Here is a 25,612-nt window from a genome sequence, read left to right as displayed (position 1 = left end):
ATAACCAAATGGCCACAGTGATAAGAGGAGAAAATATAGGAAAGAATGCACAACGGAGAACAACTTGCAAGCCTACAATTATGCCCATTGTAGGAGATGACTAGCCCTTCTGTCAACATGTGTAGCCCTACAGGATACACATAATTCTACCTTACATCATGATATTATTTTGGATGTTTTGCAAATGAAGGAACAGGAGAAGCTCTTATCTCCTCAAGCCCTTGTTGTGCAACTTCTCTCAGATCTCCATGTTTGGTTTTCTTCAAAAGAAATTCCAGGAATCTAACTATCAAGTTCTTCTTTGTGCTTGAGGGTGGTGGGAGTCTCAAAAACTTCTGCATGATGGGTTCCAAGTGATCTCCCTTAGGGTCTGATACAATTATTGCCTCCATAAGACACTGCCAATTCCATGTATCTTCATTCATTCTCATTTTAAGATAGAAAGGCATATCTGTTTTTGGTTTTTTCAGGATCAGAAAGGAAATTTGGGTATTTCACAATTATAGCCAAGGACATCACTCACATTTTACCCAGAAGACTAGAGTTTTTCTTATATCATCATGTGGCTCTATGAAATACTGATCATAGATGCCATAATCATATTCTGCTTGATAGGTGAAAAATTCCAACAATGATCTAGGGACACAAAGTAATATATTCAAGTCAGTCTTTGGGCCTGAAATACTTGAGACAGTTTGAATTCAGACTCACCTATCATTTAGCAACTGAATAGAGTCTACCAATTCACTTGTAATTGCTTGACACTGTTTACTCAACCCATCCTTAAAAGGTTCCCTTATCTCATAAGGTACTCCAACATAACCCAAAGCATTCAATTTGCCAAATTTTATCCAGCTGACCTGAATTGCCTGGGTCTCAAGAGCTGCCTTGACCGCACCTTTCACATTGATATACACACTCAAGTCTTGCATTAAGACATAGTGAATGTTAGTTTCATTTTATTGTGCATTAGAAGCATGAATATTCCTCACGTGAAGCCCAGTTTCTGTACAGCTCTACCTCTGCATTTGAAGACCACTGTTTCTCCAGACAAATCTTGTATTCTCCTAGGTGTTCTTGCGCATCTCTTGTGAAAATATCAATGACTTCTTTAGGCTTACTGTGAGAAAAAATTAAAATATAATATAATCAGACCAATACTAGATATAAGCACTGTGTATTCTTATCTTGACATACTCTTTTTGTTTAAGTAAGTTAACATGCTCTTTGATTTTGATCTCATATTTGTTCAAAACATATTTTAACATTTTTTTATTCTCATAATCTTCCCACACTTGATCTTTTAGTAACCTTTCATTCTCTTTTGAAAATTCAAAAAAAGTTTTTTGTAGAATTGGTGTTGACATAAATTCAGAAATTACAACAAGAAATGACCAGAAAGGTATTATCTTGTATGATGTTTTAGTTTTCAATATATCATGAATGTATCTAGGCCATGTCTCCATTTCTGACTTTAACATACTCTTAATCAGTTTTGGTGAATCTACTTCAGCTGTGCATGGGTTCAGGGATTATCAGTTTTGTTCTCTTTTGATTTATGTGTGTTGTCTATCTAGAATTATGGCATACCAGCAGGAAGAGAAGGAGATTGGTGCCAGCCCTCCAGGGTCCTCTCTAGATCATGTACAAGTTTGTCTTTTGAGCTTGTTTCAGTTAAGCCAGGAGCCACACGCCAAGCTTCATTGCGAGATGTGTGTATGGAAAGAATGTCGCCATTAAGGTGAGGGACCACATCTTTGCATGGATGTCAGAATTTGAATTTTGAGAAAGTAGACTTACCATCCTGCACAGCTTCTGATCCTCCCGAGTAAAACAGGTTCATGGCATAGGTAGGGGTAATAAAGTACCACCATGGTACCATGAAATGAGCGCAAGTCAAAATCATTATATTGAGTTGTCCTTTCATTGATCGTTCAATGTTGATAGCTGGTCTAGTGATTGGTGGTAAGTCTCAACTTCACGTCAATGACCATACGCAATTGATTGAACAAATGCCTAAATATAGAAACCAAGATGTGGAAGATGATCTTACATATGCCGAGATGTTCCAGCTTACCTCAAACAGATTATGTATGCAGTATTGATTGAAAAACGCAGTGGTATTCACCGTACAAGTCATATACGTTGATTTACTGCTGCGTATTTGACGTGGAATCCAGGAGGGTGATCGAATGAAATGACCAAGACACGCAAGAATTAGTTGAGATCAGAAGGTTAAGCAGATTAAGGGGAGCCAATATACATTAGCCTTAGGAAAGGAATGGAACGGTACACCTTGCGAGTGGACCTCTAGATGGTCACCACCGTGACTTGTAATCTGGCCATCAATCGATCACGTCGTGCAACAATAGAATCACGAGGGTTCAAGCCTTCGGGAAGAATATTGAGTACTTTGATTCCGAATGATGATGTATGAGTTGTTCGGTCAGAATTGCAGGGTCTTTTGAATTTTGAGCTTACCAGGCAAGATGAAAGTAACGGATAATACAATCACATCTCATTTAGACTGGGTAGAGACTTGGAGTGAGGAGAAGGAAGCACAATAGGATATACTGGCTCAAAATTGTTGGTGTAGCAAAGGCGTGAGTTGTTGCTCCCTGAAAGTGTTTTTTGTCCATGACATTGGTATACATTCTGATTGAAGATTTCATATTCTTGAGTTGAACTCAAGGCAATGTAGTTCCCATGAACAAGTGAATTCTTGAATAGTCTTTCTGTCTATACTGATTCAATCAGTTTACGCATCGTGACACTTTTTCTTTTTTGTGAAAAGTCATTCATGTGAGCGCACAGAACTTGGATCATGGATGTAATGGAAAGATTTTGTTTTCATTGCTGAAAGTGCTCGCATTATTTCAATACTGAATTCTTTGTTGGGATTATATGATATCAATGAGCTGAACAAAAATTAATCAAGTCCTTTCCAACACAAAAAAGCAAAATATGCCAGCTTTTACTGCACTTCAAAAAACACTCTTGGTACAAATTTTACTGATACAAATATGACGACACACTACAGGATTACAAAAAGGTTTATATCAAAAGGAAGATATCAAGTCTTTATCTCTCCATCTCGAGAGATTCACCTAGAGGCAAAAAGATGGAAAGCACAGAGTTAATCAGTGATGAAATTCAACTTTTGGAAATTTGATAACAACTTAATCATCTTTCGTAGGTGACTTACTCGTTTATGCGGAAGATACTGTGTTGGGTAGCTTTCCCATTGATAGTCTCCTTCTTTTCGAATTTCACAGTAGGATTTCTGGGCATCCTTAACGACTTCCTAGATATCTCTGGGGTACGAGGGGGCGTGATTGGCGACTTGCGATGGTAAGGGCTGACGGTAGCTTTTCTTTGCCTGGTCGGTTTTTGTAAAGAGTGAGCAGGCCGTTGTATTTTTAATGCCAAAAGCTTTTCTGTTATGTGATCGTCTGGTGATCTTGAAATCTTCGACGTATTACGTTGATCATCTAATTTCGAAAATCGAACCGGATGAAGAGAGCTTTTGTCTATACATATTTTGGAAAAAGTATTAGGGAATTTTGGGAGTGGTGGTTGTACGATGAGGGAAGATACATAGTCAGTATGATTGTTAATGTTCATTTTCGGAGATTGTGATTACCTGTATATTCTTGTGAAGATTTGATATGCTCTGTAACATTGATACTGTTAGATTCTTTAGTAGACTGGGCGATGAAGTTTGATGGTGCCATTTTTACGTTGAGTAAAGTTATTGAAGTGATTGGAGAGTGGGTTAAACAATGGATGTTTGTTTTTGAAAATTGTGATGGAAGTGGATTGATCGAGGAAGAAGTCTGACCTATGAAGGAACTTCAAAGATTCGTTGCTTTATATAAGAACTATGTGGGTGCCTGAATGCCACATAGATCTCAGCGATCAAAGCGTTAACCGTCTCATAAAATCAACAATTATCAACCACGCGATGATAATTATCATCACACTGGAATCTGGCCAATCAGCATCCAGTATTCTGGGAACACGTTACAATAGATGGCTGTGAGGATTGTTCACGTCCTGCGGTGATGGGAAGCTCGGGGGGTTGAAGCGTTGGGCAAAATATTGAGTGGTTTAGTTCGGAATCGTGATGTATGAGTTACTGGGTCGGAATTGCGGGGTCTTTTGAATTTGGGGACAGCTGCAAAATATACCAGTGTGGTCCTGGGCAAGAAGATGGTCACCAAGCTTATCAAGCAAGAGGAATTTAACTGATCAAAAGCGAAAGGTGTCAAAGATACGTTTTCGCATCCTCCTGAATTGATGATCAGAAGTCCAAGCAACCCAATCGGACAATGTTGGGTATTGAATGTTGCAAATGCTTCAACAGTCTTTGTCTTAGGGCTATTGGTATGGATCACTGCCATCAAACTGTTGTCAGCGCGTAACACAACTATGACCCAAGCAAATTAGAATTCGGGTGCGAAAGAGACAGAAAATCATAAGTCATTATCCAAACATTTATTTTGATATTTGACCAATATGATTACCTATGAAGAAGTCTGTTTCTATATGAAGGAAATCGGAAGTCAGTATTTAAATGATAATGTTAATATTAGACAAGTGTAATTACCTATGCATGATTGTGGACTCTTGAGGGTCTCTGCAACATTGTCATGTTTGGATTGCGAGGCAGGCTGAGACAGATTGTTAGACAAAGACATGTTTTAATTGAGGTAAAATATCAGGAGCTGGCTAAGGTAATGGATAGTTGATGTCTTGCAAATTGTTGAATTTGGGTAAAGTGGATTGGATTTACGTGAAGAAGAAGTCTTAATGAGGGAAAGTCAAAAGATCAGACGGTTTATGCCAGAGCTTCTTGGGTGCCTGGATTCAATGTTTCAAGAAATGAAGCAATCAAAGTGTCAACCGTCTTATATTGTCACACTAAAATCTGGCCAATCATCATTGATGCTTCTGGTAACGTGTTCCACTGGTAACGTGTTTCAGATGGCTGTGATGATCACATCCTGCAATGGTGGGAATGCAAGGGTCAAGCCAATATGCAAAATGTTGAGTAGTATTTTTTGGAATCATGATGTATGAGTCTATGAGTTACTTGATCCAAATTGCAAGGTTTTCTAAAGACACTAAAGAACATATTCTGAGAGGTGGAGCAGCGACCAATCATTAGGGACTGGGCAAAGCTCTGCAAAATCACAATTCAACCGTAGTTGAAAGCGAGTTGCAAACAGTTTTTTAGTAAGCTTTATGGCACTAAAAAAATAGGGTGGCGCACAGCCATGACCCTCCCTAAGACAAGCTGTCTATTCAAATTTGCCCCTCCCACCTAAGCCGAAAGCCTATGGCAGAACGCTTCTGGACAGCCCGATATACCTTTCACAGGTTGCTCTGGCTTTGGTTTTGGTGAAATCATCTTGTAGTCGGGGCTCTTGGGCTTGCAGGAGAAATTGTGACACCTCCTGTTTGTATAAATAACTTTGGTCGGCTTCCAGGGAATTCATGCGCTTATTGAGGTGGCTAAATCCTCTGTCAGTCAAAACCTTGCCCAGTCCCTATTATCAGATTCAAGACGGAAAAAATCTGGTCAAAGGAAAGTTGGGTAATATGTGCTATTCCATGTAAAATTTGGCAGCCTGAGCCATCCTTGGCTTCATTGTCCATGTTTCAAGAGTGCAAAAATAAGATCATCACATCACCAGGTTGATGATGTGGCACATGCAACTATGGAGTTGCAAGTTCACAGGCCAAATAACCCCCATGCAGTGTAGAACTTATAACCCAACAAGGGTTATACAGAGTGTGGAGGGGATAATCTACTATAAAAGAGACTAGTAGAAGATGTCTAAAGACTCTGACTTCCCTCCTAACACAAGACAATCAGAAAGGGGAACTCTGTTGAATTGAGTACTGAAAAGGTACCAGAGAAATATATCTTTTTAAAGGACCAAACACACAAATTTTATCTCAAAAGCACAATTTTAATTACTCTCAACACTGCTATAGTGTTATTCCAATATGATAACTAAGAAAATAAAGCAATATCTTTTTGATATTATTCCCATTAAGTCTTTTTGACTGTAACACTAAAGTAAATTTCTCTTTATAGCTATAATCAAGGGCGTATTTAAGTGACCATGTACTATTAAAATAAGTTTATGATGATAAAAAAGCTGAGAATTTTGTAAATGATAGAGAAAAAAGGGAAACAACAATCCCAAAATCATCCTAGAGTCTATATAATAATGTGTTACAACTTTTACAATGGTCAACAGCCTCAAAAACCAATCAATTCCGCCCAAAAAACCCAAAAAACCATATGATGACACAATGTAATGACTTTGTTACTAATGTATGATTCAATTTACACAGCCAAAAGTGATGAATGACATAGTTGTATGATGTACAGCACTCCTTATGATGAATACAGGTGTTTTTTTCCTTGTAAGCTAGCTGAAAACCTATTTTTGAGATTACAAATTTTTCCAAATGATGTCCAATTTTGGATTAATAAAGTGCATCTTGTAGATCTCATGATACTGATCAATAATTGGCATCATATCAAGTGTTTCTGATGAGTAATGAATGAGTTATTGAGTTGTGAAGCTAAGGTTTTTGTATGTAAATGTTGTTACATGTATGCATGTAAGTGTAAAATTCAAAATTCACACCAGTTTCTTATTTCTCTTATAACATTTGTTACACACCTCTGTTAAAAATGATTTAAAGCTTGTACATTATGTAATCACCTCTAATTCGTTGAATGAGCCATCTACCATCCTGTTCTGACATCATTTGACATATGTAATAAGCTGAAAACCTCCATTTTTGGCAAATTTCACACCTTTTCGCCCCTTCACACAGCTGTTTCTCCTTCTCCCTTGCTCATGTAATATGGCATCATCATCTATAACCTGAAAAATCCCTTGAAATCCCTTGGAAACTTTGAATATCACTAACACCACTGTTACATATGTAAACTACCTGTAAACCCTTGTTTACCAACTTCCAAAAAGTACCATTTTCTTAATAACTTTCTTTTCTCCTTATCAACCATCAAATTAAAGTTGTTACTGAATAATATACTTCTTTTCTTTCAAATTCTAACCTCAAAAAACCCATAAACCTAATATTACTACCCTAACAACCATTTCTAGCCTGTATACCTATATTTTTGAATTCTTCTTATGTTTTTGAATTCTTTCTTTTTGTAATATGTTTGTGGATAAATTATAATGATCTTAATCATTATTGTGGAATAAGATGACCTAATTGTGGCCCAATGACCAATACATCAGCCTAAAAGAGCTTCAATTGATTAAAATCCTCCATTTTGAATTTGCTTCACTGCTAAACTTTACTTGATAAACTACTGATAATAAATTTTTGATTGATCCCATAAAATGATCACCACACGGTCATATCAATGACTGAAGATTTGTACCATACTCAGGTTGTATGATGTGTTATCTCCGGTGATGGACAGATGACATTGGACAGCACCAACATGCTTGAGACTGTCCCAATGAATTTGGGCGAGATCATCCCTAGTATGATGGCCTTCAATAGCCTGTAAGAGGAAGTTGGGAGATGCCAGGCATGCCAAACAAAGGAAGATGAAAGGATTAGATTAATAAAAATAAACAGTCAGTAGAAAGAAATCAAACAACCTTACCTTGAAAGTGAGAAGGTGTTGGCAAAAATTGCTGTTGGCATCAAAGAAAAATCCATTGATAGCAATATAACAGTCCAGCAGTTGGATGCGGTAGCAATTGTCGAAATACAATCAAGACTGAGGATAGGTTAGGAAAGTTGTGTTTATGGTAAAACATATTAGGTATTAATGTATTAACGTCTCTGATTGTCTAGTCTAATATTGTATGTTGAACATCAATCCCAAAGAGATTTTAACGTACATCATTCCCAACAGATTTGTCTTTCTCTTTTATCGTTGAGATATATGTACTCTGCTCTGTTGTCTTTTCGCTCTCTTTCCTTATCTTTCGGAAAGAGAGTAAGTCCATCCATATCCTTTATACACGGCAACCAAACTAATACCTTACTATTGTTAGAAACCGTTTAGATCACTTGTCACGAGCCTTTGCTCATTATTATCTTTTCTCACTTTCACTATCATTCCTCCTTTACTAGGTACTCAATTTTATACTTATCATACAACTCCAACATAGATTTACATTTTTCTATTTCTTGGTTTGTTTTGTTTTTGTTTAGGTTAGTACCTTAGGTCTGCATACCTATAGGTTTGGAGAAGAAGTGCTTACAAGCGCACTTATATATTCAGTTGTAGAGGTCTTCTTAGACATTTACAGCAATTGAACCAGGGACCTGAGAGGTCTTATCAATGAGTTTCTTCTCCACAGTAACAAACAATTGATCAGTGTCACCCTTGATTGACATTTGACCATGCCAATCAAACAAGGGAGCAATTTCTCAAAGGGCTGGTTGAATTAAATCTCCTTGAAAGACACAAAAAGGAAGGTTCTTGTCAATGATTGCTCCAACCAATGGTGTGTGAAGGTGCTTCTTGTGATGAGCTGCAACATTAGGATCTTCATTGGGGGGAATACTACCTGGAGCCCAAAGCATCCATGCTTCAGCCAAACCAGGGCAAGTGTGGTGGCGTTTGTGAAGATTGTAATTTGAATAAAATAGGATATCAAGACTGATTGATGGGTGATATCAGTAAAATTCTGGATATCACACGCTTGAATCTACATAGACAAAGGACTTACGGGCAGTGATTGCAGCTGTAGATGTAGGACAAGAGTCCATTCTTGTTTCCCGCAGGGTTGGCCTTTGGTTCCTGTTCAGGGTATAGCGGGGAAAGGAAAGAGTGATATGAAGATAGATCAGAAAATCATTTGATGTACATAGCAAGTTGAAGTACTTACATCATAGTATTGGTAAACATCTGATTGCTGCTTGCCAGTTGGGCTTGTACCTTTGCCATTCTCCAACTTGTTGGTTGGGTCTGTCAACACAATGGTCCTAGGAAAACATGGTTGGACTAGGACAATGCCAGTCCCCGTTCCATAATCAGAGGAGGTTGGTCACGAGGTAGAAATTCTATCAGATGATGCAGGGGTATGCCAACGGTTGGCATAGGGCACTGGCTTTGGATGGGTGTGGGCAGCATTGAATTTAGGCCTTATGGAATCAAAATTATTGATGGGTCTTCAGACAAATAGATGGCACAGAATAATAAAGATGGAGCAAGAGATCAGTCGAAGGTTCAGGGGAAAGAATCAAGCCAAAATAATTGAGACAAGCCTACTACTTATACTCACCGGATATCAAATTCCGTCTCCATTTCACCAATAATCTTCATATTGGAGTTGACATGATCAAGCGCCATTGTCCATAGCTCAATGTGTATATGCATTGGTTGAGCCATTGCATTGAAGGCATAGAAATTTGCTGGAGAATATGGATTGGTCAAGCTGGCTTTTTGGATTTGATCAAATTGGACTCATGCAGACCAAAGGTAGGTGGAGAAGTTGAAGGGCATCAAATTGCCTAAGTCATTGATATTGAAGTACCTTGTAGAATTGTGATATCCCAGTAGACGCTGTGTTTGGATGGGTATACAGCTATTCCAGGAATTGATGTCACCCCTTGTCCATTTTTTTTCAAGCCGGGCAATCACTGTGAAGGTTCATGTACAATATAACTCTGTAAAGTTTACAAATGAACAAGATCATTTTCACTTTGTCGTGCCTAGCTTTGTATAACCATTCATATTGAGGTTCCTTTCCCCAGCTGAGATTTTCTTTCTCCGGCTAAAAATAAATAAAGAAATAAACGAATTGGAAGGGGGGTGACAATAATTCCTGCAATTGCTGTACTCATTCAAACTCCGTGCATGGTCAAGATGAGACCCGGACCCGGGTTCTGGCCGGATATCCGTCGGATGCTCCGTCGGATCCGGATGCCGGAAAGGCCTTCAAGATTGTCCGGTGGCTGGGTAATCCGGCCGGTTTGGTATTCGGAATGAGGGGACGGGAAAATAACGCCGGATATACACCGGATACACCGGCTATCCGGCGGAAATCCGGCGTATCCGGTGTATCGGCTCGAGTGTTGGACAAGGGGTTTTTGGAAAAAACCGATCGGATTTTATCCAATCGGTGCGGATAAAACAAAATATCCGTCGGTTCGGTCGTTGGAATGGCCTGAAGCCGCCGGATATAGTGCACAACATCAAAACCCAACAAGCGTCGGGTTTTTTTTATCGGGGCCAGACCGATTTTCAAAATCCAACAAAGTCATTGGCTTGAGTCAAGATTGCCCTTTATCAGCCTTCATCAACGTTCATATCTTCGACTATGCCACTCAAGAGGCCTCAGAAGGCACAGAGACGCCGCTTCGCGCAGTGCGGACCACCCAAACGCCCAAAGTTATCATATTCATCGTCGCTCACCGATCTCAGCAGCTCGGAATCAACCCTAAGCTCGGAGTCTGACTTCGAATCCAATGAAGACAAGTCTCCTGACTCCAGCATTACCTCAGTATCCCCTTTATCGCCTTTAAACTCGATCCGAACCCCTTTTCAATCCCCTTTATCACCTTTCAATCCGATTCAAACACCTTCCGAATCCCCTTTAATTGAACCTGAGAATCTAATTGCAACAAAGACACAATTCGAGATCGACATCATCAACAATTCATGGACACAACTCAATGAGGCCATTGAAGAAGCTTCTATTTATTATGAATCACATGAAACTACGATATCGAAGATCACCAAATCTTTCGATCTACTTGGCGAACTGCGAGAGTTTAACCATCACACCCGAAAGCTTAATCTTGTGAACCCACGGTCATCATTGATTGAGGCCTCTCTTCAAACCGTGCACAGCTCAATCCTACGAGCTCAAAATCCACCCGAAACAACGAGTGGGACGAATCACGCAGTCAAGCTTCGAGCCCAAGCTGTTCACATCCTAGTCCACAAACGCCTGATTGCCGATGGACGCGGCAGATCGACAGAGCACCCCTCGATGCTGGACAACTTCGAATTCCGCAAACGCATCACCGACTGGACAGCCGCCCACAAGACCGGAAAGGTAAGTTATAAGACTCGTCTATCATTGACTCAAACAGTAAGGAGCAAATATACTGATCCATGTGAACGACTGTCTGCTTTTTATATGTATATGTATGTGTATAGACTACTCCTGCAAGACTTGCTCACATCATCAACACAGAAATCACTCCTGACTTCCCAGATTTCAAAGACCATGTCTCAGAAATGACAGTGAATCGATGGATGCATAAACTCGGATTTGGTTGTAAAGCTTTCAAGAAATGTCTTTATTACGATGGCCACGAGCGAGCCGATGTTATTCTTTACCGTCGCAAGTATCTCGACCAGTTAACCAAACTCTGTCTTCATTCAAAAAAATATGAAGGAGATCAGCTCGACAAGATAATCGAACCAACTTTAGAAGATGCTGATAAGGAAATTGTGCGAATTTACCACGATGAATCTACAGTTCATGCAAATGAGGAGGAGTCTAGGGGATGGTTCTCAAAAGACGACTGCGATCTCCGTTTGAAATCACAGGGAAAATTGATGCATGTCTCTGATTTCATCTCCGAACCAACTGGACGACTCATCATTCCTCCTGAGACGGCTACCAGTCTTACATTCAAGGATGCGGGTGTTGTGATTTATCCTGGAAGTCAGGGTGATGCTTGGTGGGATTGTCAACAGCTAATTGAACAAGTCAAAACACGAGCAATCCCCATCTTCGAGGCTCTTCACCCCCACGCGCAGGCACTTTTCATTTTTGATTGCTCATCAGCTCACGAGTCTTTTGGACCAGAGGCACTTCGAGTTCAGAAAATGAATCTCAACCCCGGAGGCAAGCAGAATCGACTTCGAGATACGAAGATTCCAACTGACGACTTAAACATCCCCACTCACTTGCGAGGCCAGGACCAAGCTATGGTCTTCCCAGTTGACTACCCGGATGCTAAACTTGCCAACAAACCAAAGGGTGTCCGAGTGGTACTTGAAGAACGTGGACTATGGCAGCATCATAACGACTCAAGGAAGGCCAGAGGATTAAAATGTCTCACTTATCGATGCAAAAATTGCAAGAAGTCAGGACTTGCAAAGGATGCAATTGCTCGAGCTGAGCGCCTCATCAAGCATTCTGAGGAATCATTTCCTGAAGAATTTCCAGCCGAAATGCCCGAGTTAGTAAGTGAAGATGAAATTGACTGTTGTGCATTCAAGATTCTTTCAATGCAATCCGACTTTGATCAAGAGAAGCCACTTATCCAAATGACCATTGAGGAAGCTGGACATCTATGTATGTTTCTCCCAAAGTTTCATTGTGAAATTAATCCAATTGAAATGTATTGGTGTTTTATCAAAAAACGTAAGTACCTTTTAAATATATACTTTGATTTTCCTTCCTTAGAAGTTAATTATCATTGACCTCTCCTTTTTCTCTTGGTATAGGATATCGTAAAGATAACTTTACTTGCAAAACCCTCAAGGAACGAAAAGCTTTATTCGAAAAACTTAGGTGCTCTTGCCCGCTGGTCACAATCAGGCGCTTCTTCCGACATATTGATGGGATAGGACTAAAATACATGTGAGTAACATGTTTAAAAGTCATCTGCACTTTCTCTGACATGTTTTGTACAACCAAATCGCATCAATAGGGATCTCCAAAAAAGAGAAACAGATCCCGACCACCCAATCCACGTGTATCAATCTCATCGAAGGGCCCCATACCCAGCTGATATGGATGTTGACTGCTAATGAGCCAGTTTTTTCAAAAAAATATGTCTTTTTTTGTCTTTTGTCATTTGTTTCCTCATAAAATCTGAAATTTTTGCCTCAGCAACGCGAAATATTTTTTTTTTGTTTTTTTTTTCTCTCACACAACTGTGTGCCACTCAACCAATCTGTGTGTATATTTTTCATGTCAAGCTTGTTAAAAGTAACAAAGTTGTTCATTGGTGATCTCTCGATGTTTTTGAGATTGAATCCAATGAAAATTTCCAAACAGTTTTGGATTGCTGCTAATGAGCCCATTTCGAAAGTAAAATCGATTCCTAAAAAACTCGAAAAATGGCCCTGTGCATAGCTTTTGAAAAAAAACCCGACGCTTGTTGGGTTTTGATGTTGTGCACTATACCGGCCGGAGCACATCTTGAGTGCATGGTGGAGGATGGTTAGTGTGGGTACGAGGCGCATAGGGCGGTGTACAATTGAGTTTGGAGTTTTCACTGGTATCCTGTAATGTGAGTATATGAATATGTTCTACTCAGTTGGCCCTACGGGTTGTGAGTCCAATGCCCAGCCCTGTGGGTAAAAACTTTGGATTTGGGTATGGGCTGGGTTCACTCATACCCACACCTGCATTCTTGGCGCTAGATCTTTGCGCTTGTGGCAGACTTCAGGCTTGCATGGGGGTTTAGTAAGACAGGACCCTGGAAAGCCCCTTATATGGAACCATCCGACAAAGATGGTATCAATTGGGGGTCAAGATTTTGGCTATGTTGCCGACAAAAGATGTATCAATCAGCAAACTCTGGAAAAAACAGAAAAAAACTTACTGACAAAAACCCCAATACAGGTATCAATTCAGTATCAAACGGCATGTCACGGAGGTGAAACCGTGAAAATCAGCATGTTACACCGCGGGAATCAACTGGTTTGAAACCCGATTGAGCAGAATTTCGGTGTCCGGGTTCGAAATTTCCTCGAATCGTGAAACTCGTTCACAACTCGTTAGCATTACGTTCGCCGATTTCCCTTGAGTAGACTACAATACATACACTTACACAGCACTTGCAAAACCTGTGATTCCAACCGTTTGACTACATATCTCACCGCTGATCATGTTCCCGCTGAACTGCTTTTTCTTTGGTTGATCGAGGCTTGAAGAATGAGGATGAAGGTGAGGAATGGTGAAAGGGGATGTTGCTGTATGATGTGACTGTACATACACGGGGCCAGCCGAGTACAGAGTACAGCCCGAGGGGAATCGGCAAACATAATGTGAACGAGTTGTGAACAAGATTCACGATTCGAGGAAATTTTGAACCCGGACACCGAAATTCCTCTCAATCGGGTTTCAAACCAGTTGATTCCCGCGGTGTTACCAGCAGAAAAGGGTTAAAACTGCCCAAATCAAGGCGAAACCGTCGGATGTTACCAACGAAATTGGTATCAAAGGCCTCAAAAAGTCACTTTTTGGAGTGTGCATCAACCAACTTCCCGTGATTTCTCGTTAGATGGTTCCATGGGAGCTTTCCGATGCCGCATAATTTTGCTTCAAGCTTGATTCCATTCCAGAAGCATGAAGACGGAAGCATTCCGTGAGATGCCGTGTCGCTGTTCGGCGGGACCACTTTCCCGAGTGCCCCGCGGGAGCTACATACGGTCGGATCTGGTATGATATTTTTTGGTTCAAGGCGACCGCATTGTTGCAGATCCAATATTTTCTTCGTCATGTGTGGTGAGTGACTTTTCATCCTTTTTCTTCGTCAAGCAGAAATAAACTGAAACAACGCTTTGTTCTTATTGAACCCATTATCAACAGGAATCGGCGTTATCATTCAACGCACACCGAAGCAGAGTCCGAGTAACTTTTCTCACGATGATCACGGCAGACCGTTGGAACTGATCTGCGAATGCGTCAGACGGGCAATTGGACCGCGAGGTACTACTAGATCCACTCGATCGCAATAATGGACACTCAACGAATTTGCTTGCCTAGGTCCAGATGTCCAATCCGAGACCCGTGTCGTATCAGAACTGTCAGATGATTTTAACCTGGACCTACAATTCTTCGGATCTGTGCTTCATTTACGCGGATCATCTGTGACGGTCCAACCCATGAAGGGGCAAACCGGAAGTATATTTCTTTGGAACGGTGAAATATTCGAAGGTTTATCGGTGAGTGCAAGTGAACATACACCAGTGCTATTATGTCAAGATTCACTGAGGGTATCCTGCATCTACGTTCTCACTAGGTGGACGCTTCTATGAACGATGGTGAAATATTGTTTGAAAAACTTGAATGTCGTGATCGCAACGTCAATGTCCCTGAGGTCCTGCAAAATATTGAAGGACCATACGCGTTTGTTTACTATGACGCGGCCAGAAATCAACTTTGGTATGGAAGAGATCCACTTGGTCGCCGATCACTAATGATAGCTCAGGTGAGGTCTCACATTCATCATATCACTGATCCACTTCTTGTGGCCGCAACGCTGAACCCGCACTGATCACAGTCCGACATCGCAGGTGACCCAATTGTCATCGCGTCTCATCTCAATGGCCAGGATCTCCCAGGGAGTTTGGAGGTCTTGGCAGAAAGCATCTTCCTGGTCGAATTATCCACAAAACTTGATTCATTGGAGATCATTCCTGTCGCACGCCAGATCCCGAAACCGATCCTGTGCCGAAATCCCCCAGCCGATCAAGACCGAATCAGCCTCTCGGATCTCATAAAAGATACTTTGCCACTAAGTATGACGGACGCTTGTGAGGCATTCAAGGAATCTCTTGGAGATGCTGTAAGAAGACGAGTGGCAAGTATATCTCAGATCTATAGGTGTGTATGTCCTTCCTGGTATCCAGTACCGCTTACCTAGTCCCTCACTGAATTCTTTCAATAGGAATTATGACACGGAAGCCAGTGTTTCCGTCCTGTTTTCGGGTGGTCTAGATTGCACGACCTTGGCGCTCTTGGCTCATCAACACATCCCTCCGCACGAATCCATAGACCTCATCAATGTTGCTTTTGAAAATCCTCGGTCTCTATCAAATCTTTCTCAGCGCACAGAAGGTGCCATACATGACGTATTTGCTGTTCCTGATCGTAAAACTGGCGAGAGCTCGTGGATAGAACTATGTAAACTGGCTCCAAACCGGCTATGGAGATTTGTCAAGGTCGATGTAACAATATCCGAATATTTTACCCACAAAGCTCAAATCATTCAACTGATGAAACCCAATTTCACAGTGATGGATCTTGTAAGATGTCTTTTTGAGTTTTCTTGTTCTCATGAGTATACACGATCCCCCTGCCAGTACAAATGGTCACTAAAACACTCTTGGGGTTGATTATATACTTGCTGGTAGAGTATTGCTGCAGCTTTGTATTTTGCAGCCCGTGGGATCGGAACATATCTTCTACATTCACCTGATCTAACCGACGGAAACGACCGCTCGGTCTGTGTTGAAGCATATCGCTCGCCTGCTCGGGTTTTCCTGTCCGGACTTGGGGCAGACGAGTTGTTAGGTGGCTATTCCCGTCATCGGGCGGCCTTTTCGTCCCCCGAACCTCCCAATTGGACAGGCCTCATTGATGAACTTCAACTAGACTTGGATCGAATCTCTACTCGCAATCTTGGGCGAGATGATCGAATTATCGGCCATCATGGGCGTGAAGTCAGGTATCCTTTCCTCGACTCTACCGTTGTTCATAGTTTGGCTAGAATTCCGGTTCATTTGAAATGCGATCCTGATCTGGGACGTGGAATAGGCGATAAGTTATTGCTTCGGTATTTGGCTCAAAGCCTTGGATTACGTCAGGCGAGTAAGCTGGAAAAACGAGCCATCCAATTCGGCGCTCGTTCAGCAAAGATAGACGGCACGGCGAAAGGACAGGTTGAACTTGTGGAAGAAAAAGCCGATGTAGATCTATTGTGTCCCTTTAGGTTAATACAGACTGAACGACCCCGACTCACCCGTCGACAAGCCGAGAAATTGGTCACTAGACTGTATCGGACTGCCGAGGACCACATCGTTGGGCTGTCGCCTTCTGACTTGGTACTTTCGACCTTGACTTTTATCTCTGCGCCTGTTGGGCAGACTGCCATCTTGGCCTATCCTAGACATCTCGAGGCGGCTCAGAGGCTTTCCTCAAAGGCTCGCGCCATTCCGACTCCGTCTTCACCTGCCTATCGCATCGCGCCAATCACATCGAAAGGAATGGGAGTGCTTGCTTCTCGTCAAATCAAGACTGGAGAGCTGATAATCGGAGAACGACCAGCTATGATATTGCCCGAGCGATTGGAGTGTCTGAACCAACGTACCCTTGATCAGGTCCATTTCGCGATTTTTGATCAAATGCCTTTTGTCAATCAACTTGCATTATCCGCTTTGAGTTCCAATGGAGATGAACATCCGATTGTTTCAAAAATCTGGAATAATGAAATTTGCCTTGAGCTTGGCAATACATCCGAACAAGACACATCTCCATACACATACTCTGCTGTCTATCCCACCATCTCACGATGCAATCACGATTGCGCACCCAATAGTCGATGGCACTTTGACGCGTCCAGCTTTACTCTCAACTTATGCGCTGTACGCGAAATCCAAGCCGACGAGGAGATCACGGTGTCATATATCCACCATCTTATACCGAGGGCTGATCGAGTTGGGAAACTTAAGGAAAAGTGGGGATTTGAATGCGATTGTAGAGCTTGCACTTGGGCATCTTCGGAGGCTCAAACGGCTAGTGATGATCGTCGCACCTTGCTGGGGGCCGATGAAACTCTTTTCAACAAATTCTTCTTGATGCCCTCCTCTCTAAGCGCTGATGATGAGAGGATCGATTTTGAGGAATTGGCAAAGGAGAGTGGATTGATCTACGAGGAACTCATTCGACGCGCCGAACTCTCTCTTGTCCGCCTAGATGACGAAAGACTAAGTGAAGAGCGAGGGACGATAATGGGAGCAATGGCAAACATCTATCATTATGGTATGGAGGATTCTATAAAAGCGAGTCAGGTCGCAAAAGAATGTTTGGATGTAGTCAGAGCGGTCAAAGGTTTTGAGTCACTCGAAGCAAGGAGGCTCAAAGCCTACATAGGATATGTGGGAGCAGATGAACGGACTTGAACGGTTTTGTCTTCAAGAGGTATTATGCATATATTGTTACGTTGTATATATTTCTCGGGCATCAATCTTCAATGCAGTATGGGTCTGTAGCCAACCTGCCAGTTTTAGAATTTCATTCATCTTCTAAGTAAAAATAGGGACCTGCTAAATTGATACTATCCAAGATACAAACTTTCATCGCTGATTGAAACTTATACAGATAATTGACCAGAGCTCTTCTAATATTTCTAAATAGTGCGCTACAAGCTCATAATATATGAGGATGAATTCTCATTCTCAAGGAATACTTGGACAAAAGTGAGATTTTCTTGACAGTCCAGACAAAGAGACGTGTTCTGGGGGGAAAGACACTTTCACGGTAGATTCTTGAGGTAAATTTGTTGTAGATGAAAGGATAGCAAAACAAAGACAAACAAAGAGACGAGACAAAAAGAGAAGACAAAAAGATGGAACCCAAGGATCCTGAATCCTATCCTATCCCCCCCTATCCTATCCTATGGGGCGCGAGAATTTTGCGATCGTCCATTTACCTGCATGGAAACAGTCTTCATACAAAATGTGTTGACCATGAAAACTGTGTAAATAAAATCTGTTTCGTACAATTGGGCACACGTAAAAACACTGTATTATGAACTGTAGTTTCTAGATAAGCCGATGTGTTGATTCTGACTGAAACTCAGGTTACCAACCGATCAAACTACTTTTATTTATATCGTCACAACAAAAACAACCTTCATCGTCTAAGCCTTTCCACTCATCTTTAGTAAGCTTCTCAGCTGTTTAGGCAATATGAGCTCATCGAAACTGCGACAATGGGTCAGCGATAGCATCTTGCGATTGTTCGAGATGTCGGATAGTGCGATGGTAGATTACATGATCAAGACAGCAAGTACTGCTACTACTCCAAGTGGACTCATCACATCCTTAACTCACGTCGGACTCAGCTCAACAGCTGAAACGGAATATTTTGCAAACGAGCTTTTCAATCGTGTACCGCGAGCTTCTTCATCCAAAAGTGTCGGTAAACAAGCAAAGAAGGAGGCAGCAGAAGCGGCGCGCAAGAAGTCTGAAATCGAGGCAAAGGCACTGCAAAAACAAAAATTCACACTTGTTTTAGATGAACAACCGGAAGAGAGAGTAGAAATTAAGAAACAAAAGAAAGATAAAGGGACTTTGAAGAAGAAGACTCAATCAGATAAAAATGGATGGGAAAGTGAAGAAGAAGATCGAGCAACTAAGAAACGAAGAAGATCGATTGATTCCAATAAATCTGGACTTGAAGATGAAATGGAAAAAGAAACTGAAGCAGAAAGAATAGAAAGAGAAAGATTAGAAGATGCGCGTGAAAGAGATGAATTTGCTGAACGATTGAAAGCTAAAGATCGAGATAAAACGAAAAAAATCGTAGAAGATAAAACATCTAAATTAACAGCTGATCAAATCCGACGAAGGAATCTCGAAAACGATGAAGAAGCTCGTCAAGCTGCCATGCCTGAAGTTAGGAAAAGAGCTCGACAGGAATACTTGAGCAAGCGAGAATTACAACAAATTGAATTACTTAAACAAGAGATTATGGATGAAGAAGCTGATTTCAAGGGTGTTGTGATGACTCAACGGGAAATCAGGGAATTGAATAAGAAAAAAGAAGTACTGCGACTCGCTCAAGAACGGATGGGAATCGATGATGGATACGATGGATATATGATGCCCGAAGGTGACAATTAAAAGCTTTGAATAGTTAACCGTGAGCTGATTGAATTGACACTTGTCCGATCATCATCCTTAGATTACATCACCGAACAAGGAAGGTTAGACAAGAAGAAAAAACATGATGCTCTGTACAAGCGTTACGAAGAAAGCAAACGACCAGCCGACGAATTTGTGACAGACGTTGATCGATATGAAGCTATTCAAACTCAAAATGCTACCACTAACTACGGTGCACTCGATCGACCATCTCTTGTCGAAGACTATGAATTTGTTTTCGATGAGAGTGCGACCATTGCCTTCTTGACAGACAATGATTCCAGAATAGGTGGTACTCTGAGTGCCAAAGATGCAGCTCTACAAGCACAGATTGATGCGGCAGAAAAGCGAGGTAAGTTCATTGTCTACGTGGAGATATTTCACTTTCACTTGCTCACGTTTCATTCTGCATACAGCCAAGTCTATAGATGAAGTACGAAAATCTCTCCCGGTATATGAATGGCGAGATCGGTTGCTCGAAGCTGTTGCAGAGTATCAAGTGATGATTGTGGTTGGGGAAACTGGGTCTGGAAAAACTACCCAGCTGCCTCAATATCTTCACGAGGCCGGCTACACGAAAGATGGTGGTAAGATAGGTTGTACACAACCACGAAGAGTGGCAGCCATGTCGGTGGCAGCAAGAGTAGCAGAGGAAATGGGGGTACGGGTAGGAGACGCGGTTGGGTATTCTATCCGTTTCGAAGACTGCACTTCCCCCAAGACAGTCATCAAATATATGACAGATGGGATGCTACTAAGAGAATTCATGACAGAGCCTGATCTTGCGGGTTATAACGCCATGATTATTGATGAAGCCCATGAGCGTACGCTGAGTACTGATATCTTGCTGGGCTTGGTCAAGGTATAATGCAAGTCATTCTGTCGTATATGTCGTTTTTATTTCATCAATCACAACTTCACTGACGCTTCGTTCACGCCTCATCGTTACAGGACATTGCTCGGTTTCGTCCTGATTTCCGGCTTCTGATATCCAGTGCTACCATGAATGCTGCCAAGTTTTCGGAATACTTTGATGATGCGCCGATTTTCAATAGTCAGTCTGAGGGATTTCAATTTGTTTGATCAATATCAGATGTTCACATCTCTACACTTTTTCCGTCTATCTGCTTAGTTCCTGGAAGAATGTACCCAGTTGATATCTTATACACTCCGAGTCCTGAAGCAAATTATCTACACGCCGCTGTCACCACTGTTTTCCAAATTCACACGACACAACCCAAGGGTGACATCTTGGTGTTTTTTACTGGTCAAGATGAAATTGAAGCTGCTCATGAAAACTTGGAAGAAACGGCTCGAGCATTAGGAAACAAGATTGGAGAACTAGTCATTTGTCCAATTTATGCTAACTTACCCACCGAAATGCAGGCCAAGATCTTTGAACCTACACCTGATAAAGCTCGAAAAGTGGTACTTGCTACCAATATTGCTGAGACATCTATCACCATAGACGGAGTGGTGTACGTAATCGATCCAGGCTTTGTTAAACAGAATTCATACAATCCTCGGACGGGTATGGAATCTCTAGTGGTCGTTCCCGTAAGTCCCACTCATATCAACATATGAGAACCTTGATGAATTGTTGCCAATGTACATCTTTTAGTGTTCCCGTGCTGCAGCAAATCAACGTGCAGGTAGAGCAGGTCGTGTGGCTCCCGGCAAGTGCTTCCGACTATACACTAAATCAGCTTACATGAAGGAATTGGATGAAGACACCGTGCCTGAGATCCAACGAACAAATTTAGCCAACGTAGTTTTACTACTCAAGTCACTCGGGATCAATGATCTGATCGGCTTCGATTTCTTAGATCCACCTCCTGGTGATACTTTGATCCGGGCTTTGGATTTGCTCTATGCACTTGGAGCGTTCAATGATCGCGGTGAATTAACCAAGATTGGTCGAAAAATGGCAGAATTCCCGATGGACCCTATGTTATCTAAAGCCATTTTAGAAAGTGAAAAACATAAATGCACTGAGGAAGTTCTTTCCATTGTGTCTATGCTTTCGGAGAGTAGTTCAATATTTTACCGACCTAAAGATAAGAAACTACACGCGGACCGGTAAGTTCTTCTGGCTGATAGATCTCTGCTCAGTGTTGGTCTTGATTTGATATAGTAATGATTATTGACGCCTTGGTTGATATAATCCAGGGCTCGACTGAACTTCGTTCAACCAGGTGGAGACCACTTCACGTTATTGAATGTGTTTGATCAATGGAAGGAGACAAACTGGTCTATCTCATGGTCATATGAGAACTATGTTCAGATCAAGTCCCTGAATCGAGTCCGCGATATTCGAGATCAACTTGCTGCTTTATGCGAACGGGTCGAAATCTTGCCCGAATCTAATGCCACAGGGTCAATAGAGCCAATTCAGAAAAGTTTACTAGGTGGTTATTTCATGAACACCGTTCGTAGCCTGTTTGTTTCTACGCTTGCCTTAGTCTTTGAGTTTGACTCTTTCCCTTTTTATAGGCCCGGCTCAGTAAAGGAGGTGACGCGTACAGGACTTTGAAATCGAACCAATCAGTTTATATTCACCCGTCATCAAGCTGTTTCCAAGCCCAGCCACCACCTCGAAGTAAGTCTAATGATTTTAGATACTACGGAGGCATGAAGTAGACGCGACTGATCCGATGCATTCTTCTGTAGTGATTTTATTCTATGAGCTGGTTTTGACCAGCAAAGAATATGCAAGACAAGTTATGGAGATCAACAAACCAGAATGGTTACTTCAAGCTGCTCCACATTTCTTCAAGGAAGCTGATCTAGAGGTCTTGTAAGTGATTTGTTTTCTCAACAACAAAAACACGTGGTGAGACATATTGATTGACTTGTGTTTTTGATAATGTTTGTACGTAGTGGTAAGAAAAAACTTCCCAAACAAACCCAAGTGCGTAAAGCAGAACAACTACCAGAGTAGATTACGTTTGAATTGTATTGTATTTTTCCTCAAATGATTGGACTGTATACGAGATTGATTTCTTGCGATCGAGCTAGCATTGTTAGAAGATCTCTATGAATAAAAAGTGAACAACGTGATAATTCCAGAAATGTCGAACAAAGACTGAATGATTTGAGATGCGGAGATTCAATCGCATATGTAAATCGTCTCACCTGCTCTCACTATGTACCTACCTCAACGCATACTTTCAGACCCATAGATCCATAATTTTGATTCTGTATGTCAAGAGATAGCCCAAATCTTCCTACAGATGAAGATGCTGTTAAGAAGCATCGCAGGGCTTTGATTTTTCACTTATTCTTCACAGTCCTGATTACCTCTTACTCAGATCCCCTTCCAACAATTTTTTTCATCTAAAAACTAGGTTCAGAAATACTTGAAAATCAATCAAATCAAACTTGGAGTGGATACCTTGAGTTTTGAAAATTCAATTGCTACCTCAACTTGTTTCAAAGACTATAAACTCTATGACACATTTGTGAATTGAGATGCAAATAAAGTGATGATTGATTATTCAGATGAGTTGACGACACTCAGACACTCAGGGTGCACCTGTGGAGAATGTGTGCAATAGTCAGGTATCAGAGGTTTGAGTCCATGCCGAGAGGAATTATTTTGGATTCAAGTGTTGTACATTTCTTGGAAAGGATCATCAAGTGGTAAATTTATATCAATGAAAAATCTATTAGAAAGCTTTATCAATCAAATTCCTGCGTCATAGAACATATCATATGTGGAGATACATAACAGACTACGTTATAATTATTGTCAAGGGTTATAAATGATATATACAAGCGTGTAAAACACCAATAAATGTTTCAACTATCCACATTGGTTCCCATGAGCTTTAAATCCTGGATCCTTGGGTATCCAGCCACCCTATTCACAAAATTAAATAAAGATCGATGAAAAATTGGTCAAAATAGTGTGATTTTCAAGTGAAGATAAATCTGACTGACCTTCACTCCAGCGTCATAAGTACCATCATCCGCATTCTCAGCTTTAAAAGTCCACATGATCCATCCTGAGGATTTTTCATAAACAGTTGTTTGCACTTCAAAGAATCTTCCCAAACTGTTCTTATATTCTTCTGAAAAAGTTTCACTAGATCCACTTTTTCCTACGCAAGATCCAATACGTTGAGAACCATTGAAAGTACCATCGTATCGTGATCCAATTGGCTGATGATTGATACTATTTGCACAATCTGTAGGACTAGGTGCAAATTCTCCAACAAATGTTAAAATCGCTGAATTACTCTTTTCTAATCCGTCAGCCATACGACAATAAGTAGCCACTCGTTCATCATCACTCATTTGAAGAGATTTGTTATCAAAGATTGTGTAGATATGTGTATCTAAAGCAACTCCTTGATACTTTGGTTTAGCAAAAGAGTCTGACCAGGTTTCAATTGGTTGGAATGCGTCATGTACCACATAGAGTAAATCAGACTGGGGACCTTCTTCATTCGGGTGTCGTACGATGCTGTATCCGTCTACCAAAAATATTTTCATAACGAAGTAAAAATTCGAGTGCTTTGTGAGAGATTCAAGACACTTCACATTTTATGAGATTAGCACATACCGTAAAAATATTGTTTGGCAGCATTCAGTGTCATATTACCATCCATAGCAAATCCAGCCGGCTCATTGAGTGACACTGGTGACTGTTCCCGCTATATCAGATACAACATTCAAATTTATTTAATCAATGATCCAATATTTGTGTTACGTAAAATATAAATGAACTCCTACCATATTTAGGTTGAGAAAACTCTTTGGCAATCACAGTAAGCGTTTGTTTTGTACGAAGGATATTCTTTGGGTCAGTTGCCCAATCTATTGGTCCTTTGCGCCCGGAATTGTCTACAATAATCACGAAAGACATCAGTATTTATAGATCAACTGCAGAAACTTCTACATGTCATTTCTCAGCCCTTACCAAAACCGTTCTGTGAACCAGGAGCGCCGTGCTGAGCCATTGATGAAATTTTCAGCATATAATGCTGAAACTCTTTCATTTGGAGATCTATGTGTTCCTCACCAAATCAATCATGACCTTAAGACCTGATCGTCTTGCCCATTCAACTGCTTGTTTGAGGTACTGAAACAAAAAGTCGTCAGCACCTGTGACTCAATATTCAGGGAGATAATTTCGAACGCTAGATGGGGTTGGTTTACCTCATACTGTCCTTGAACGTAGGGCTCTCCATCTGAGATGTCAAAAGCCCAATATCCTGAATTGTGAAAAGCATTCAGCTCGGGTTCCTTATGTGACTACCACACAAGCGCAAGAAGAGAGATTTGTGAAGACTGACCGATAGGGATACGGACATGATTAAGACCATATGATTTGATCCTTTGGAAATCAGATTCGTTGTAAAATGAATCCCAATGCGCACGTAAACGTTTGGTTGCTTCTTCTCGTCTTTTGAATATATAATTGTCAAAATTAGTCATCTTAATTTTCAAACAAGTGAAAAGTTGACCTTCCGTACCCTAAATATTGACCAAAGGTATATTCATCAATTATTCTGCTATCTCCAGTACGGTATAAGGATGGTGTAAGCCAGGATTCCGTTACGAGCCATCCGCCTATGTTGACACCTCGTATTTTTTCTTTACCGTAATCAAATCCGGGGTTGATAGGCTCATCCTCCTCGTCACACGCATAGCTTGTCGAGGTAGTCTCTTCCACTGAATCCAAACCTCGAGTACGTAGATCAACGTGGATGGGGACCATGTCAGTGTGAGCGCGTGCAACATGATGTCGAGTTTGGTGAGCATTTGAGTGCAATGACTGGGTTGAAAAGGTAACCTTGAAACTGAAGAACAAAGCGGCCCAGAATAACATAGCTTGTAGTAGGTGAGTCGAAAAGTATTAGTGGCGGTGGCTGTATGGCGAGCGAAAATGATTTGGTACAAGACTGATGGTTATGACCTTCAATCAGAGCTTTGCTCACAGTATAAAGATTAAGTAGGAAT

At 41.2% G+C, this 25,612-nt stretch overlaps 5 protein-coding genes across 5 annotated transcripts; 2 read left to right on the top strand and 3 right to left on the bottom strand.

Moving 5' to 3' along the window:
• Positions 1-164: 164 nt before the first annotated feature.
• Positions 165-1,906, bottom strand: MELLADRAFT_58871 (uncharacterized protein; the record flags this gene model as incomplete). Its single annotated transcript, XM_007404153.1, has 7 exons — positions 165-451; positions 524-636; positions 712-925; positions 993-1,120; positions 1,198-1,513; positions 1,591-1,755; positions 1,801-1,906. 7 exons carry the CDS (start codon positions 1,904-1,906, stop codon positions 165-167), a joined length of 1,329 nt encoding a protein of 442 aa, XP_007404215.1.
• A 1,103-nt stretch (positions 1,907-3,009) lies between these two features.
• MELLADRAFT_58870 (uncharacterized protein) lies at positions 3,010-3,734 on the bottom strand (the record flags this gene model as incomplete). The annotated part of the gene is made up of 3 exons (XM_007404152.1): positions 3,010-3,034; positions 3,206-3,530; positions 3,644-3,734. 3 exons carry the CDS (start codon positions 3,732-3,734, stop codon positions 3,010-3,012), a joined length of 441 nt encoding a protein of 146 aa, XP_007404214.1.
• Positions 3,735-14,494: 10,760 nt separating this feature from the next.
• Positions 14,495-17,899, top strand: MELLADRAFT_88909 (uncharacterized protein; the record flags this gene model as incomplete). Its single annotated transcript, XM_007404823.1, has 7 exons — positions 14,495-14,501; positions 14,586-14,705; positions 14,763-14,941; positions 15,019-15,207; positions 15,280-15,602; positions 15,667-16,024; positions 16,133-17,899. 7 exons carry the CDS (start codon positions 14,495-14,497, stop codon positions 17,897-17,899), a joined length of 2,943 nt encoding a protein of 980 aa, XP_007404885.1.
• Positions 17,900-18,688: 789 nt separating this feature from the next.
• MELLADRAFT_46519 (uncharacterized protein) lies at positions 18,689-22,768 on the top strand (the record flags this gene model as incomplete). The annotated part of the gene is made up of 11 exons (XM_007404824.1): positions 18,689-18,916; positions 18,965-19,613; positions 19,686-19,997; positions 20,062-20,507; positions 20,597-20,699; positions 20,778-21,202; positions 21,267-21,724; positions 21,815-22,073; positions 22,139-22,244; positions 22,316-22,442; positions 22,526-22,768. 11 exons carry the CDS (start codon positions 18,689-18,691, stop codon positions 22,584-22,586), a joined length of 3,174 nt encoding a protein of 1,057 aa, XP_007404886.1.
• A 682-nt stretch (positions 22,769-23,450) lies between these two features.
• MELLADRAFT_88907 (family 5 glycoside hydrolase) lies at positions 23,451-25,370 on the bottom strand (the record flags this gene model as incomplete). Its single annotated transcript, XM_007404151.1, has 9 exons — positions 23,451-23,507; positions 23,588-24,123; positions 24,213-24,287; positions 24,383-24,493; positions 24,570-24,600; positions 24,672-24,731; positions 24,809-24,864; positions 24,946-25,055; positions 25,126-25,370. The coding sequence occupies 9 exons, from the start codon at positions 25,368-25,370 to the stop codon at positions 23,451-23,453; spliced, it is 1,281 nt and encodes a 426-aa protein (XP_007404213.1).
• Between the last annotated feature and the right edge of the window lie 242 nt (positions 25,371-25,612).

The sequence above is a fragment of the Melampsora larici-populina genome (assembly GCF_000204055.1).
Source record: "Melampsora larici-populina 98AG31 unplaced genomic scaffold MELLAscaffold_2, whole genome shotgun sequence".
Lineage (NCBI taxonomy): Eukaryota > Fungi > Basidiomycota > Pucciniomycetes > Pucciniales > Melampsoraceae > Melampsora > Melampsora laricis-populina.
This window is presented reverse-complemented; position numbering and strand designations above follow the sequence as displayed.